Source organism: Tursiops truncatus, chromosome 20 (genome assembly GCF_011762595.2).
Source record: "Tursiops truncatus isolate mTurTru1 chromosome 20, mTurTru1.mat.Y, whole genome shotgun sequence".
NCBI lineage: Eukaryota > Metazoa > Chordata > Mammalia > Artiodactyla > Delphinidae > Tursiops > Tursiops truncatus.
In genome coordinates this window covers 18266760-18284501 of record NC_047053.1, presented here as the reverse complement: position 1 = coordinate 18284501, position 17742 = coordinate 18266760, and the positions used below count along the sequence as shown (strand labels likewise).

Sequence of the window (17742 nt, the reverse complement as noted above, 5' to 3'; positions counted from 1 at the left end):
AAGGGAGTACAGTCTACATCCGGCCATACTATCCTGAACCCGCCCGATCTCGTCCAAGGGGAAGCAGACCAGTGCCATGGTCAAGTGTGTCATCTGTCTTCCTTTCCAGTTACTTTTGACTCCCAGGCTCTGCCTCCTCAAATGAAACGGCTCCATGAGGCACCGAGAATTATTTGGATTATGTCTTCAATGTTCTCAGAATACAGTGAGAATAGTTTATGGGCCCTGCTTGGCTCTCCCTGATTCTCTTTCCAACCCCGTCTCCCATCCCTGCTTCTTCTCATGTTAGATTCTAACCAAACATGCTATGTTCCTCCAAATCTAACTGGGGACATGTGGCTTCCTCCCCGTGCTGCTCTCCCCACGCTGACCACCTCCTACTAGTCCTTTAAGACTCTCCCTGCCTCTCCCCAGCAGCTTCATCCATCTCTTGGATCCCTTCTGGTTCCTACCTTTAACCTTGAGCTGGGTTTGGGGTGAATAAATGAAGGTTTGGTTTCTTCCAGCCTGGTTGGTTGGTTTGTTTTACCACCACCTCTAACCTGTGAATATTATTATCAATCATTCCCCCACAGCACTCCACTTCTCCAGACATTTCAATGCTATGTATTGGATCATGGATGAGACAGGATTTTCTAAGCATAAAAGCAACGGAAGAAATCACTAAGGGAAAGAAAATCAATACATTTGACTACACCAAATTTAAAATGTCTGGATGTCAGAAACCATTCTAAACAAAACTAAAAGGCAAATGACAAGGCTGGGGAAAGGCTGTGCAATAAATATGACAAAGGGTTGTTATCCTTAATATATAAAGAGCTCATATAGATCGATAAGAAAAATATTAAAATCCCAGAAGAAAAATGGGAAAAGGACATGAATAAGTACAAAGAGCTAATAAACCCATAAAAAATCTTTCACTCCACCAGTAGTCAGGGAAACACAAATTAACACAATGCTAACGATGGTTCATCTATCAAATTCGGATAACATTAAAGGCAGATAAAAATGAAGAGATTAAAAAAATTAATAAAAAGTGTGGAGATCATTTGATTGTTTTCCAAGAAAAAGTAAGCACTTTTTCAACTTTCAATAGCTCCCTACCACCTAGAGAAAAAAGTCCAGGCTCCCGTCCTCACCTTCCTCTCCTGTCTCATCTCCCACCGCGCCCCACCTCCCCTCTGACACTTGCAGCAATAATTCCCTGAGCCCAGCATGGGATGCCGGCTGCAAAGACTGCCCTTCTTCGATTCTCTGTCCTCCTCCACCTCCATCATCTACTATCCCACACAATCTTCTTCTCCCAGGTAACACCTACTCCGCCTTCACAATTCTTCTGAGACAGCATCACCTTCGGGAAACTCTCGCAACCTGGGGTTGGTGCCCCTGCTCCGTGCTCTCATTACACACATGTTCCCTTACCCAGTGCTTACTGAATTAGATTGAAAATGACTCTTTATGGGTTTCTTTCTACCTTAGAGTATGTGCGTCTCAAGAGAGGCATTACATTTTTATCCATTTCTGTGCCCCAGGGTTTAATCCATGTAGGTGCTCCACAGATGACTCCTGAACTAATATCAATCATGTAATAAATTCATTATTCCATTTTGCACCATGAATTTTTTTTCTTGCCACTATTCTGGTAAATGCATGTTTTACTTAAAAAGGATAAAATTAAGCCGTTTTGAATGGAGAGATAATACCTCAGCCACGCCCCAGCCCTCATTTTAGTGCCCATGTTCTATCATCTTGTGGGTTGTAACCGACTAGTGGGCCATGAAATTAATCTATGGGTCATGACCACCAATTTTTTAATGAAAAATACTAGAACTAGAAAAGAATGACTCTGGGATCTGCTGTTTCTTTTGTATTGTGGATGTTCCCATGCACTGAACCCAGGCAGGCAGGAGTGGTGGTGAAGAACATCCGGCGGGGAGTTGAAGTTCCTGCTCTCATTCTTTTTTTTTTTTTTTTTTTTCCTGGCCTTGCTGCGCAGCTTGTAGGATCTCAGTTCCCCAGCCAGGGACTGAACCCAGGTCCTGGCAGTGAAAGTGCTGAAACCTAACCACTAGACCACCAGGGAACTCCCCCTGCCTTTATTCTTAATAACACCACGAAAGTTACTGGTCTCTCTGGGCTTTGGTTCCCTTATCTGTAAAATGGGGATGATAAAATACAGATAGAATGAGACAGCAAGGACCCAGTGATGTTGCAAATCCTCAAAACTGCTCATCAGCATTTCTGATCCAAAGACGCTGTAACTACCTACCAGGTTCAGATGCAGCACGACTACAATATTATCCCGGCCCATTCTGTTCTAACGCCTAGCCTCTCTCTTCCTCCACTCCTAAATAGTGGCCCACCCTGCCTTTCTACCATGATTGAGTCATGAGCCTCTCAGACTCAGCGGGAAACACGTGCTCCGTGGCATCAGGCACATTTATGGATCTTGACGTCTAACATCATAGGGTATGAAGTAAATGACTCTATCTAAATTACAAATCTGACCAAATCATTCCCCAGTTAAACCTTTTCTAGGGTCCCCATTATGCTCAGGATAAAGCTTCAACTCCCTAATATAACATCTTAAGACCCTCCATGATCTGCCAACCTGTTCAACCCCACCCTCACAGCCCACCCTCCAGCCCTCCCCCATCACCAGCAATTCTCAAATGAGTCATGCTCTCTTGGCCCTGGACTTTTCCCACGTGGTCCAGTCTGCCCGGAACACCTCGATAACACTCTGTCCGAAGTCTCCACTCAGGCATCAGCTCTTCCCAGGTTTCTTCCCTATCTCGATCCCGCCCTTTCCCTGTCCCGTGCCTGCTCGGGGGCCCCCGGCTAGGCATCCCTCCCTCATTGCACTGGCTACAGTCACGTTTCAATCAACTGCTTATTTGTCTCTGCTTCTTAAGGCCAGGGATTGTGGCTTTGGTTCCATGTCCCCAGCACCTAGCACTATGCTTGCGTCTAAGTAAACAGTACTTGTTTGTGGGAGAGAACGGTGGAGGGAGAGAGAAGAGGAGAAGGGAGGGAGAGGAGGACAGAGGGAGGAGGAAATAGATGGAAATTCTTCATGTGACACTTTCCCAAAGTGTCCAAGGTCATAATGCAACTCAGGGACTTTGAACTGTAGGTCATTTCCTAAAGATCAGGTTCATGTGGCCACACAGAGTAGAAAGGGTCTCTGAAGAGAAGGAACTCCTGGAATGTGGCGGTCAGAGTAAGCACCAGGGTAAGTCGGATGCCAGGAACACGTGTTCTGTCTGGGAGATTTCACAAGCTGGAGGAGACTCTGGGCTGTGCTCTGGAGGAATGCAAACTTGGGCAGTCAACCCTGGGAACACAGATAAGGGGCCAAGAGCTTTGATTGCCTTCCTGTTGTGAACATATTTGGGGTGGGGCAGGCACAAGGTTGGGCCAGTGATTCCAGAATTGGGGCTATTTGGTTCCAGAGCTCATGAACAGAGCTTGGACAGAGCCATGGTAACTGGGGTGACACCATCTCGATCAGCTGCATCAGGGCATGGGGCACTTTGGAGACAGAAGTATTAGCATTGGCTAATCAGTACCAGGTACACAATTGGACATTTCACGTACACTGCTTCATGCGATTGACATACCAACCCAATGAGGCAGTAGCCTTGAGTTTACAGGTGAGAGAGCTAAGGACCAGAGAGGTTAAGAAACTTGTCCAAGCTCACACAGTCAATGACTGAGCCCAAATTTGAATCTAATTCTGTCTGACTTCAAAGATCTTGCTCTTTTCACCCTCAATTCCTATCCCTAATTCCTTCTTCATTCAGAATTTGAGTCTGATGCTCCTACGCCAGGGTAAGAGGGGGTGGGGGTCATGGAAGAAAATCATGGAAGATCTATGACAATATACACAGACACTAGTGAACTAGGGCCTCAGGATGTGTCCATCGTCTGGGAAACCATACCTGGCTGGACCCCCAGTGCTTGCCAACCAGTCCCTCCCAAATGAGGAGGCAAGTTCAGCCAACTCCCAAAGGGCTAGAAGAGTCCCACCCCAAAGACAGTGCTTCCACCTCAACCATCAGTCACCAACACCAACCTGATCCAGAGACTTCTTATTTGTCCTGCACCGGAAACAAAAGAAAGGCTACACAGCCGTGGAATCAGAGATCCTGCAGCCTAGCAGATACTTCCAAGGTCTTCAGCCACCTCTTCTCACTACTAAAAGGGCAGCATCTCAGAGCTCGAGGAAGTAGGTGGGCCAGGACTTGTCAGGGTTCAGAGATGCGAGGTGGTGCTGGGAAACTTCTCCACCTCTAACCCCACACCTTGTAGATGGTATTTGAGAGATTAAGGGCTCTCTCTGGCTTAGGGCTCTGGTCCAGGTGAAAATGCAGGGACGCTGACAACCATGACAGCCACTGAAACCTTAGCATGGTGGTTTCCAGTCTGCTTATGAAAGCAGGTATTGAAAGGGAGGGGAAAAGACAAAAACAGGAGGACTCTGGATAGCTATTGGTGGAGGCCACAGATAGAAAAGTCACAGGGACTCTGTGGACACTGCCCATTCACAGCTCACCAGCAGGACAGGAAAGTTACCTAGCATGTGTTCAGGGCTGATGGGAGTGGACAATCCAGTAAGGTGTCTCCCCTGTCCTCAGGAATCCCTCTATCTTTCCATGAGAGTTGAGCCCCAGCTTCCCTCTCCTGACTCCACCTCCCCAAGTGGGAATTGGTGTGCACTGTGCTGGAGAGAAGCATCTTGCTTTTCAGGAGAGAATGAAATTGGATGGATGACACATCTCAATGACAAACAAGGCCCCAATCTTGGACTTGGGAACATGGGTTCCTGGTTCTCTAGAATCAGGCTGAGGGATTTGCTGACTTGAATTAGGACACAGAAAATGAAATGGGAACAGACATGGAGCTCCAAACATGCTTAACAGCATAGGATATGAACCAAGGCAGCCCCCAAGCCAGGGCCCTCTCCCAAGAATGAGGTTGGCTCTGAGATCCTGGGAGGAAAAAAAGTATTTCAGGTGTTGCTATCTATATGCTTGTGATGGAAATTACAGAATTTGGCTGCAGTCTGGATTATACAATTGTGATTCTGGGTCCCCCAAAGGTCTCAAGTCACAAAAATGCCCCTCATCTTTCAGTACTTGCCAAACAAGCAGATACCAAAAGAAAGGGGACCCATCTTTCATGGATGTCACTGGTAGTGTGGAAAAAATACTTCATGGTGGTTATCTTCACCTCTGCCTGAACTCTGGAGGGTCTCTGAATATCTTGAGTCATACACACAAGGCATCCTTGGGATTCTTAGCCTCTCTCCTTCCACCCTCAGTCCTCAGACAAATACGTCCCACCACACACTGTGCATCGGAATTTGACTACACAATCACACAATTGAGGGAAAGCTAAGTATACGTTTACTCTCCACCTAGTGGTAGCTAGGTAAAATTGCAGGCATAATGATAAAAAGGGAATGATCAACTCTACGTTGCTCACCTTCTAACCCAAACCTGTAGAGAAGGAGGGACCCAGATGCCTCAGGGACTGGGCAGATAATACAAATAAATGAAACAGGCCAGGTGAGAGAGTACAAGTATTGTCAAGAGAGGCAACTCCTACGTAGTTCCAATTGATTGTCCTCTGTGGAAAATGCAGATGAGAGTTGCCTCAACTTCTGATTGTTCGAGAGAAACCAGACATTCTGATTTCATGTGAAACCTCCTGATTCTTAGATGGTGGCTGGATTTTCTTGAAAACACTAGGTGAGCTAAATAAAGCTTACAGTCCTCCAGTATTCAAAGCTCTGCTGTACAGATGGTGACTGTCATCTCCCCTAACTGGCAGGGATTAGACTGCCACTCACCAGCCACCACTTGTAACTACAACAGAGGCATCGACTGCTTTACTACACACACACAGCTGGACTCCCCAGCCGTGGAGAACAACTAACTCTACAGGAAGAAGTAGAAGGCACAGCTGAGCCACCCAGCCATGGCAGCAGGCTGGCCCTGTGACCAGCTGCTGGCTGGTAGGCACTAAATGGCCGACTGCTCCTGCAGGAAGCCTTCAGGGCCTGGGAGACCTTTATCTGGCTCTGAAGCCAGGGCTGCTTCTCGAAGGACTTCCAAGTGCTCCTCAGCAGCTGACAGCGACTGGTCAATCCAATCCAGGCCCCCGGTCAGGTGGCAGGCGTTCCTGGTCACCAGCACCAGGTGACTGACAGACAGGAGCAGGGCAGTTGTCCTAGAAAAAACAACAGGATCAGGTTCCGAAGGATCTAAGGGACTTTGCCCCAAAGCCCAAAGGGATAGAGTCTAGACTGGTGTTCCCCAAGCTGGAGTCCCTTCCTTAGGAGGTTGCTGAACATGTAATTTAAAGAGGGTTCGATGCTCAAAGAAAGTTGGGAACATCTGGGTTAAACAAAGGTAACTGAAGCCCTTCTCAGATGATGCACGTGATAAATCTCTAAGGGGAGAATGCAATACTCTGAGTCTCACTAACTTATTTAAGACTGGGAGCCCACTTTCTGCAACACATCCATTAACATCTCCCAGAAGAGGGTTTTGTGGGACAATTTGGATCTAGTCAATTGGATAAGCACATCCCCAGCTGCTGCCCCCTTGAAGACAGGATATTCATACCCCACCTTGGGCATCACTTAATGATTCTGAATCAATGAGGCCCAGGGCTGGTTTACCGCAACCTAAATCATTTAATTGCAAACTAAATTGAGGAGGCGGCTTTTTTTTTTTTTTCAGTATTGAAAGATTCAGTGCAGAATATCTTCTATAGAGTGAGTGTGCACAGCGCATTTGGGAATGCATTACAGACGACTAGCCCATGAACACAGCTGGGCAGTAACAGGAGTGGGGCGGAGAGACCAACTGAATCGCCGTGACCCACAGCCTGTCTGAAAATTATTACACAGTGGGCCTGTGAAACAGTCATATAAATCTGAGAGACAAAGGAACATTTTTTTTTTAAGTGGGTTTATAACTGGTAGAGGAACATAACAATCTCAAAAGCCTAAGTACACTCTGCGTATTAGGGGAGGATCATGAGACAGGGGTTCCTGGGTACGTCCTGTGGAAGGTGAGCACAGCTTTAGCTGACCTGTCACTTGCATTCTCATTTCCTGCCTACCACCCATACCAGCGACCCACTGGGCGGCACTCACGGCTGAGGCATGTCCGCTTCCGGCACCCAAAGAGCAGACAGAGCTATGGGGGAAGTGGGAGGGAGGGAAGGTGCAGATAGGACTTGGCCTGTGTGGACATTTAATCACAAAAATTCAACATCTAAGACTGGCTCTTCCTCCTCTGGGGTTTCAGGAAGAGCCCTGGCCTCCAGCATCCAGCCAGGCTTTGTTCGCTGGTTGGCTGACCATTACCCAAAGCCCAGGCAGCCTTGGGAACCCACCAACACAGCTCTCTCCTCCACAACCTGAAGAGCCGACCTCACAGATCTGATAACACCGGGAGCCCCCAGCATGAAAAGACACTCGCCCACTCCACCCCTCTCACCGGGCATCCAGGAGCTTCGGGTCCAATGGCGGGTACATTGACTTCACAACATCGTCCACTCTGGGGGGAGGCAAAAGGTTTTCAGTATTTCGCTTTTCTTATGGCCTTTCCTCCTTCCTTTCTTTCCTTATCCCTATGGTTCTCTTTTGATATTCCAGACCCAGTCTTTAGGGACTTTAACTGCATTCTCAGACAGGGACTTAAACAGAAAGACTTAAGATTCAGTTTAGAGAATATTTCTTCTGGTTTTGTTTAAGCTCCAATGGTCTAAAAAGTACAAGTTCGCACATCTGGAATGATGTTCAAGATATACGACAACATTTGGACTTCCCTGGTGGCACAGTGGTTAAGAATCCGCCTGCCAATGCAGGGGACACGGGTTCGAGCCCTGGTCCGGGAAGATCCCACGTGTCGCAGAGCAACTAAGCCCATGTGCCACAACTACTGAGCCCGCGTGCCACAGCTACTGAAGCCCGCACACCTAGAGTCCATGCTCTGCAACAAGAGAAGCCACTGCAATGAGAAGCCCTCGCACCACAACCAAGAGTAACCCCGGCTCGCCGCAAGTAGAGAAATCCCGCGCACAGCAACGAAGACCCAATGCAGTCAAAAATAAATAAATAAATTTATTTTTTTAAAAAAAGATATACTACTACATTAAAATAGCATATTGCCAAACAATATGTAAAGTCTAATTGACCTCATTTGCATAAAAATGAATAAACAAAAGCTGTGAAATGCAGTGGGCAGGGGCAGTCTGGAGGAATACTCACCAGTCAACGGTGATTACCTCCAGGAATTAGGATGGGGTGGAATTAGGGGGTCCTTCACTTTTCAGATACTCTATTTCTGCAGTGTTTTAACTTTTACAAGTGTTTATTACTTTTACATTTAATTTTTTTAAAATGGTTAAAGGTAGTTACATAGAACACTAAAAAAAACCTCCAAGTTTAATTTGGGTTCAAACTACTCCATTGGATTTCTTTTAGCACATGGTACAGTTCATGGTTAATTTTCTTTTAATCAAATTCTAGAAGGAGCTACTACTCATTCTCATTTACATGGTTCAAGGTTTTCATCCAAATCCTTGCTCTTGGACCACCTGATAGTCAAGAAGCAAAAAATAACGATGTATTGTTTGATTCCCAAAGGCACTTGAAAACAGATGCCCTTGAAAGTCCCTGTCTTGGGACTGAGGGGCTGGTGTGGAAGTACAGAGGTGTGGTCACTCAGTGCCCATCTTAGCCAGCCCCTTTCTCTGCCCTGCGGCTGAAGCCACTCTTCTTGAAACTAACATGCTGTCAACACACTATATGGAATAAATGGAGCAAGAAAAACAGTGGAGACAAAAAACCGCCAGAAGGAGAAAGTGTGAGGGCAAAAGGAGAAAGCAAGGCCCCTGACTGATTTATGGCAGGGATCATTCTGGAAGCAATCCAGGTGCTCTGTAGGACGGGCCAGTGAGCACCAGGTGAGGTCTGCCCTCTGAGCGATGCCACACCCTGGCTCTAGCACCACTGCTAATCCTGACCACCCAGGACTTCACTGGGACTCAGAAATCTCAATCTCTTTGCTCCTCCGAGCCCTCCTGGTGATGCTGCCTTGTAACCTGGGGTCACGTGAATTCGTCTGGCCCCTGGGATGGCTCTCAGAAGTAACAAGAAGCATGACAAAGGTCCAGCAGATATGAGCAGTGCAGCCTCTACCAATCACGGGAGGCCAGAGGAAGGTCTGGTGCCTGCCTGCCCAGAGCCTGGGTCGGGGTCTTCAGGCCAAGGGCCGACCTAGGCTGATGCCACTCAAGTAGCCGCACCCACCCGGGGCAGCGCCAGAGAAAGCCAGGAACTCCTCGGGATTATCTCCCTCCCACGTTCTCAACTCACTGAACTCCCTGGGCAGAGTTCAAGTGTACCAACTCTTTCATGTTCCCTCCAAGGGCTGGTTCCTCGTGATCTACCCGAGGCCACGGCAACGTGGAAAGCGAGGACCCCTGGAACTTCCTCAACTCGGAAAAACTCCCAACTCAGGCACATCCACATGCCAGCCACCAGATGGCAGCACCAACTTAGTACCACCCTTCCCTCTAAGAGAAGGGCTTTATTTTCTTCACCAGATCGAGCCCAAATGAGGGGGTGGAGCTGTTGACTACAATCCTGCTGCTTGCCTCCCACACGGTATTCTGCAGACAGCCTGGAATTTGGGAGATCTGAATGATCTCTTCACCTCCCACCCGGTCCTGGAGGCTGCTGGCTGGGCCCTGGATGGGGCCGGGGGTGACAGCACAGAGACGAGGAGCTGGTCTACAGTACAGACGCCAGCCAGGAGGTCACTGCACACAGGGGTGTGGGCACCAGTGGGAAATGTGCTTGCTGGTCCGGAGCCCAGGAAGAAGGTGTGGCAGAAGGAAGGAAAGCAGCCCTGGCTGGCATGGGACCGAGGAAGAAGGAGCCAGTCAGCACTAGTCATGTGCTGGCATTTCCCAAAAAGCCTACAGGAGGGGGCACTCTGGAGGGGAGGGGAGCCGTTTGACACCGCCTTAGCCTGAAAGCCTCCCAGCGTCTAAACCCTCCTGGGTGCCCTGGGAATGTGTAGGACATAAACCACTCAAGTTGCCCCTGGAGTGTCTCAGGAGAGCCTGGTCTTTCCCCCATCCCAGCTGCTGGCCCCTCCTCTTCCCCTCCCCCGAGGAGTATGGGGACCTCACCTGGGGCTGATCCGCTTGGCCACCACGATGATGTCACTGACACTGGCTGAGGTCTTCATCTTGGCCCCCGAGCCCATTGTCATGGCAACAAGTTTTTCCGTGAGAGTGTGACAAATCTACCACAGCAGGGAGGAGAGAGGTGATCAGGAGGGACCCAGCTCCCCCCGAGGGCTTCTGCCAACCCCACAAAGCCAAACACGCCCCCCATCTCACAGCTGAGCCCCCTAACCTAACGGACAGATTGAAGTGAAAAGTACACAGAGATGAGAGGAAATGGGATGGAAGAGGCAAACCCCAGGACACGGCCGGGTGAGGAGGGAGGGGTGGGAACCTCAGATCAGGGTCAGGGTTTCGGCTTAGAGAAGTCTGAGCTGAAATAATCTGTCTAAGAAAAATCATGTGCTCTAATTTCACCTTCTCACTTAAGGGCAAAAACCTATTTTCTCTCTCGATTCCTTCACCTCCTGGCTTCGTCTTCCAAAGCGATGAAGATCGCCATGGGCACCCTCAGAACTATGGACGGACAAAGGGCAACTGTTCCCTTTAAGCACATCCTCCAAAAGTGGAACTTATTTCAGCACTTTTCTAGGGTAACATTTTCCCATGTTTGTCAAGATGATGATAAAAGGGCCTTGGAAAAAAAGCAGGAAAACAGCAAGACTAGGACACGTGGCCTCTTTCATCGTCCACCAACCATGCTGGCCGCCCCCAAAGTTTTGCTCCCCACTTTCGCACCTCCCCGATGTCAGAACCTGGATGTGCTTCAGGCCCTGGCAAAGAAGTTCCATCACTTGCCTTATACTTGGGGCTGGAAAAGAGAGGCAGAAAGAAGCCCAACAACCACCAAGGAGGGAGCCCAGGCCCTTCCCTCGAGGCCCCATCACAGGGATTCAAGGGCACGTGGCCCAGCAAAAGGGCCTCGGGATCCCAAGAGGAAGACGAGAGGCTCTCCTTTGATCTAAGGAGCTCAGGATGGACCACTGAGTCCAATCCAATAAGACACCTTCTGGCTGATTTAACCCACACCTCAGCTGTCATTCATTCCCCCTCCTCCAATAGGCAAGGGCAGGGGACAAAACCCAGAGCCAGGACACACCCTGGTTGGGAGAAGGGGGATGTAACATGGTGTCATTGTTCTAGACATTAGACCCATGTATCTCCATCTGTAACCACATCTATACCCCCAAGAGATCCTTGGGATTCAATAACAAGCCCGGACTCTGGGACAACAATGTCCCACCAGGCTCTTCTTTGTCCCCCAAGAGAACAGCTGAAGGAGAGGTGGGATGAAAGACTTTTTAATATTTTGTACTGAATGACACTTAAAGCTGTCTTTTTTGAAATCCTGAATAATTGCTAGACAGAAAGAGAAATGTGTGGTTCGCCAGGTTACTGAAATGAACGATATTTGCCATTGGCCAAACATTTCAATATTATTATTATCCTATTAAGTAGGAGAGCGTCAGGCAAGAATTGAAAACCAAATGCCAAAACTATAAAAATCACCCCAAACTATAAAAATTTCCCCAAATGCAAATTGGATGCAACTCTCCACCCTGTCCTGGAGGCTGCAGGCATTAGAAGAAAAAGTCTGCCTTCAAGTTGAAGTACTCACGGTTTGGCTTTTTTTTAACACTGATTGTCCCATTTGGCTGACTACTGTCACAGTCAAAGAGGGCTGGTGAACTTTCTAGTAACTGCAGAAGCCCCAGTACAGAACTCAACTTGCTGTGGAGGGCTGAGCTCTCTGTTCATGAAAGAAAGTGCCCCGGAGAAGCTGAGAAGCCCCGCCTTCCCCTAAACACAGTCTCTATTCTGCACACAGCTTTCTCCACGGTCAGTGAAAATGTGGTCAGTGACTGCCTGTATGAGGACCAGGTGGAAAGGGCCTTGAGAATTCTAAAGCAGAACAGACCATCCAGGGGCAGCAGAAGTGAACAGTAGAAACTCCAACTGTCAGGCATGTTACAAAAGGGCCTCCTGCACAGGTCAGCGCTCTTCCCAAAGTTCCTTCCCCTCGGACAGTCTGTGGACACAGATGCTTTGGTGAGCACCCCTTATCCTCCTGGGGAAACCGCAGAGTATTACCTTCAAGATGGCAATGCAGTGGGACATGAGACCCCTGGGGAGACAAGAAGCATTTGTCAGTACAGGCCCACCTCCCTCCAGCCACCACCTCCATGCTTCATCCAGTTCTGACCAGTGGGCACAGCTGGACACCACCTGAGAACAGGGGTGCCCCAGCGATTAAACGAACAAGCCCAGGAGCTAAACCGGGAGGCACCTTCTGTCCCATCTTTCCCTTTCCTCTCCCGCACCCAACCATGCTGTTTTAGAGCTCTGAGCTTCTGAGACTGTTTCCTCCACCCAGGGAAGCCTTCCCGGTATCCTCAGCCTGGGCGGTCCGGTGGTTAAGACTCCGCACTTCCACTGCAGGGGGCACGAGTTCAATCCCTGGTGGGGGAAGTTCTGCACGCCGCATGGTGCGGCCAGAAAAGGACCCAGGACAAAAGGCACCCACTCCGGGAAAGCCTTCACGAAATCCAGCCCCACCTCCGGCCAGGCAGCTCTAGATGCCGCCTCCTCCGCGTGTCCGCTGCACCGCGCACAGAGACCCCCCCCCTCCATTATTTCTGAAATACTGTATTTTAGTAGAATTCTGCCTCCACCGCAGTTCCACAGCTGCAGTGCCTGGCCCAGAGCCCGCACATCACACCTGTAAACATCTGCCCAGTGAATGAACGGCTGAGTGGCAGGAAAGGGAGCGGCACACTCTTCTCAAGCTACAGCACCTCCTGGTGGGTGGAGGGATCTCCGAGGGAGACACTGGAGACAAAGGCAGCATCCCTGGAGCCTGAGGGTCAAATTCACAGGCGCCCCAAGGATAACCCAAGCACATCAGGGTGACTTTAGAATAACTCTGCCTCACATCTGTGGGCCTCAGTGTTCAGGTCTACGAAATGGGGAGAGCAAGGACAAACACCGTGGTGTCATATTCTAAGTTCCCTCCACAGTGAAGGCAGGGGAAAGAGCGGCACATGACACAGTGCTCCTCGGTGCAGTGACAGCGCTCCTGGGCGCTCAGTCGAGGGCTCTGGAAAAGGAGGCCACGCGAGGGCACCCAGGAGCCTGGGTCGTCATCCCCAGGCGGCTGCAGGAAAGCAAATGGTCCCCAAGGCCTTACGAGGCATCTTCAATCCAGTCTTCGTTCTCCAGAATGGCCTCGATGTGGGGGTTGGTGATGACGACATCGTCCAGTTCTAGCTCTGAGGGCTCAGACTGGGTCTCCATGGCGCCGATGAGGTCCACAATGGGCCTGGAAGGAAAGCCCAGCTAAGTGGTTTCAAGATGGACGACCGCTGCTGACTCTCTCCTCATCGAGGCCCACATATCCGCCCGAAAGGATAAAGGGAGGGAGTAAGTTAAAGCAGGGGCTTGCCCTGGAGCCAAACCTGAGGCTACTGGGACTGCACTGTGGGCAGGGCACATGGCTAGACAGTGAGTCAAGGAAGTAGGGGCACGAAAACACAAGAAAAGTGAGACAGAACAAGAGGCTCCACTAAGAGAAAGGCAGGGCTACGACCACAAGAATGACAGAGATGTACTAGACAGGGCTGCTCCTGGGGGACAAAAGCATATCCGTTTGTAACTTATTCGCCCTTCACACCTACCTTTAATGGAGAAGCTAAAGTTCCTGTTACTCAAACTGACCTGTTCTGCAGAATCAACTCCTGGGAGCGACCTTGGCCCACCGGCACGGCCCCATCCCCTCCTAGTTATACTAGAGAAGCAGGCGAAGGAAAAATACCTCCTACTTTACAACAGGGTTCTTGAAAACGTGAGACGCCACAGCAGAGCTTTCCTGGGTCATACAAATGGGCACTGACTAATTATTAACCACTCAACAGAGATGCTGATAGGATTCAGATAGAGGGGTAAGAGAAACTAAGGGTTTAGTGGCCAGGGTCCCTCGGGATCTATCAGTTAAAATATCCCTAAACTGAAAACGGCATCTTGCTTAAAAGTATGTTTCACGTGAAGAAATCCGAGCAGAGAGAGAGGCGATCCTATGCTGGGGTTTCGCAGCCCCAAGTGTCTGTTGCTTAGATGTGTGGCTGGAATGTGGGCATTGGATTTCTGTTCCTATGAGTTTGGCTGGAAAGGGATTTGGCCTGTCCAAATGCTAAGTGAGGTGGCCAGTTTGGGAGAGATTTGTGCTAGGTGAACATGTTCAGAGACAGAGTCCGAGGTGGCTCCGGATGGTGGGGGAGCTTGACGACCATTATTAAGCTCTGAGGTCTCTATAGGGAAGGACAGCCTTTGGGTACCATCTTAGAGGTAAAAAGCTGAACGACAGTTGCCCAGCACCAAACTTCTTTTTCTTTTGTCGGGGCCCCAGGGCACAGCCCCTCTCTCCTCCTTCCCCTCCCTGGGCCACTCACTTGGAATCATAGCGCTGCAGGAGATCTCGAGGCCGGCAGTAGCGCTGCCTGCAAACCACCACCAAGGCTGCAAATGAGGCCAGAAAGATGGTGGCCAGCACACCTATGGCAACAATCACCACGGTCTCCATGCTTCCAGGTGGCTCCCTCAGTCCCGGTCAATCCCCCGCACGGGCTGAAGCTGGAAAGACACAAGGGCGGAGCAGCCTGGTAAAGAAGCAACGCTGAGTAGTGTGGTGGTGGGGTCCTCCCCGTCGGGGAGGGCAGCTAGGTTCCCCGAAGTCACCTGGAGAGACCTGAGGGCCTGAACAGAATCAAGACCCATGCCCCAAATTTGATCTTTTCCTTTACTAAAAGCATTTGCTCCCCAATTAAACGGGGATGGCCTTTTCAACCTGGAACAAAAGGAAACATTGCCACTAGCACTGTTTTCACATCTGCCCCAGGCGCATGTAAGAACACCCACCTAAGAAGGGTGGGACTGTAGTTCCTGAGGGTCTACTCTGTACCAGGCACTTGGTATGTGTTCACTCTTCTAACGATCCTATGAGGTGGGTATCAGTATCCCCATTTTACAGTTGAGAAAACTGAAGTCCAGAGAGGTTATGTAATTTGTCCAAGTTTACATAGTCAGGAAGCAGAAAGCCATCCACTCAAACTGAGATGGACGTTCAGCTCCCTTGTCCTTTCTAAGGAGGAAAGAGAATTCTAAAAATTCTGGGGAAAGTTTCGATTGTGAGTTTCAGCGTTGGAAACTTACAACTGGTATTAAAGTGTTTGTTGCCTATTCACTGCCTGCTTTCATTTAGGTCTTTCTTTCACACCTATCTTAAACTCATAAGCTAGAGGAACAATGGCATCTCAGGGAAGCATGTATTCACAATGTTATTTCATTGCAGGTCTCCTACTTGTGTCCTTTTGAGCAAGTCTTCTCCCCTCTCTGGGCTTTTATTTTTCCACCTGCAAAAAAGGGTGCTTTGACCTAGAATTCTGACTCCAGGACAGTACATCTTCTCTGTTTGGATTTAATGCTATGTTCTATGTCTTGGAGGGTCCAAATGCTCCTGATCATCATTCAATAAGTATTTATTGTTCATTTACTATGCACCAAGCACTGGACTGGATTCTGGAGATTGGAGATAAGTAAGACATGGGCCCCAAAACCTGTGGAGCTGGGGGGAGAGGCAGACAGGCAGACAAACCATTTCAACTCCGTGTGCCTGTGTCACATGCAGAAGTACACAGAAAACAGAGTGCCAGTGCTTACATGCCACTGTCTAGGAAAGCTTTCCTCCCAGGGCAGGTGATGCTTGAGCTGGGTTTTGAAGGATGAGTAGGAGTTTTCCAGGGGGACTTCACTGGCACAAAGTGCCAAGGAAGCCTTCTCAGAAGACTCACAGAGCTGCTCTCCCACGTGATGTTCACTTGCCCACGGTGAGAAGGCTGGGATCTACCTTTTTCATCTCTGCATCTCTGTGTTTGCGGGGGGGGGGGGGGGGGGGGCCGAGGGGTCCTGCGTCATTTCTCTAGATGTGTTTCTCTATACTATCCCTCCTAAAGGGCTACCTCCTTTAGCCCTTTGTCTTTCCTCCTTCTCTCACTTCTCACTCTCTTCATTTTTCCCTGTCTCAGCTTTCCTCTCCACCCCTCCTTCTCTTTTCCCCCTCCCCTCCTCTCTTGCTTCCTCGGTGTTTCCCTTCCCCTCCCCCTCCCCCTGCCCCAGGTCTCCAAGACCACCCGCTTTGTTTCCTGTCTTCCTGTGCGTTTCGGGTGTGTTTCCCTGAGTGTGTAGGAGCTTTTCTGTGAGTTGTTGCTGTCTCCCTCCGTGATCGGTCTGTACGAGTGTTTCTTCGTGTGTTTTCTTTTTTCTTTGTGTATTCTCCTCTGTGAGTTTCAGGATGAGTTTTTCTGTTTCCCTCTAGCGGGTTCTAAATCCGCAAGGATAAAACAGACTCAAGACCCCCCTCCTTTCCCCTGCGCGGCCACCCAGAACACCCACGCCATACCCAGGACCTAGGGAGGGACCCCCACGCGCCCCGGCTCGCGCCACGCGGGGCTCGATGGCTCCGGGGCGCGCAGCTCCGCCTTTCCCCCTCGCGGGCGCCGGGCTCCCCTCCCCCTCCTCTCCCGCACCCCCGCCCGCCCCGCGCACCCGGCTCCAAAGGGGCTGGCGGGGGGCGGCCCGCGGGGAGCCCCGGTCCCCAGCTCCGCGGCGCGCCGGGCTCACCCACCTGAGGCTGCGGCTCCGGGACGCAGGCGGGGGCGCTCCCGCGGCCGGGCCCCCCGCGATGGCAAAGTCCGGGCGCGGGACTGGCGGCCGTCTGCGAGCGGGGCATGCCGGGAAGGCAACGAGATAAGTCCCGGCGGCCAAACCCCCGGAGGTGGTGCGGGCGGGGGGAGCCGCCGGCCGAGCATCCAAATCCCCCGCTACCAGGCGCCGCCGTCACCGCCAGGCCCCCGGGCCGGCCGGGGGTTGGGGCCGCGGAAGGCCCGGGCAGCTGTGAGGCTGTGGCTCAGCGACCCGACAGGCGGTTCCCGCGCCCCCGCGGAGGCCGGGCCGTGAGGGGGGGAGGGGGAGGGGGACGCGGAGGGTCTGGCCGTCCAGTGGGGGTGGGGAGCGCCAGGCGTCTCCACAGGGTGGCTGGACCGGGAGCGAGTCTGCTGTGCTACCTGCTGTCTGGTTCAAATCCTGGCTCTGCCACTCACTAGCTTGTGGGCAACTTATTTCACTCCTCGGCACCTTGGTTTCTTCCTCTGTGAAAGGGACTACGGCTTGTAAGCACCCTGAGTTAGTTAAATGCCACGATGCACGCAATGCTGGGCCCAGGGTCAATGGTAATCAGTGAGCCACGCTGGGCAGTGACAAGCAGGCCCACCCCTACCAACTGCCTGGCCAGGGACAAGAGTACGAATGCAGGACCCTGGTTGGCAGCCCTGCCCCTTCCGTTCAAACCCTACTCCATCCCATACCAAAGGGGGACTCACAGTGCATTCATAGGGACACAGCCTCCACCCTGCAATGAGCCATCCCTCAGGCCTGAAGATGCCCACGACCGGCGGTGCCAGCTGCCTTGGAAGG

At 50.7% G+C, this 17742-nt stretch overlaps 1 protein-coding gene across 1 annotated transcript; it reads right to left on the bottom strand.

Moving 5' to 3' along the window:
• Positions 1–5388: 5388 nt before the first annotated feature.
• TMEM98 (transmembrane protein 98) lies at positions 5389–17171 on the bottom strand. The gene is made up of 7 exons (XM_004316934.4): positions 16895–17171; positions 14664–14844; positions 13406–13537; positions 12310–12343; positions 10222–10337; positions 7518–7577; positions 5389–6237 (listed from the first exon to the last, which is right to left on the bottom strand). The coding sequence occupies exons 2-7, from the start codon at positions 14792–14794 to the stop codon at positions 6030–6032; spliced, it is 681 nt and encodes a 226-aa protein (XP_004316982.1). The 5' UTR covers positions 14795–14844; positions 16895–17171; the 3' UTR covers positions 5389–6029.
• Between the last annotated feature and the right edge of the window lie 571 nt (positions 17172–17742).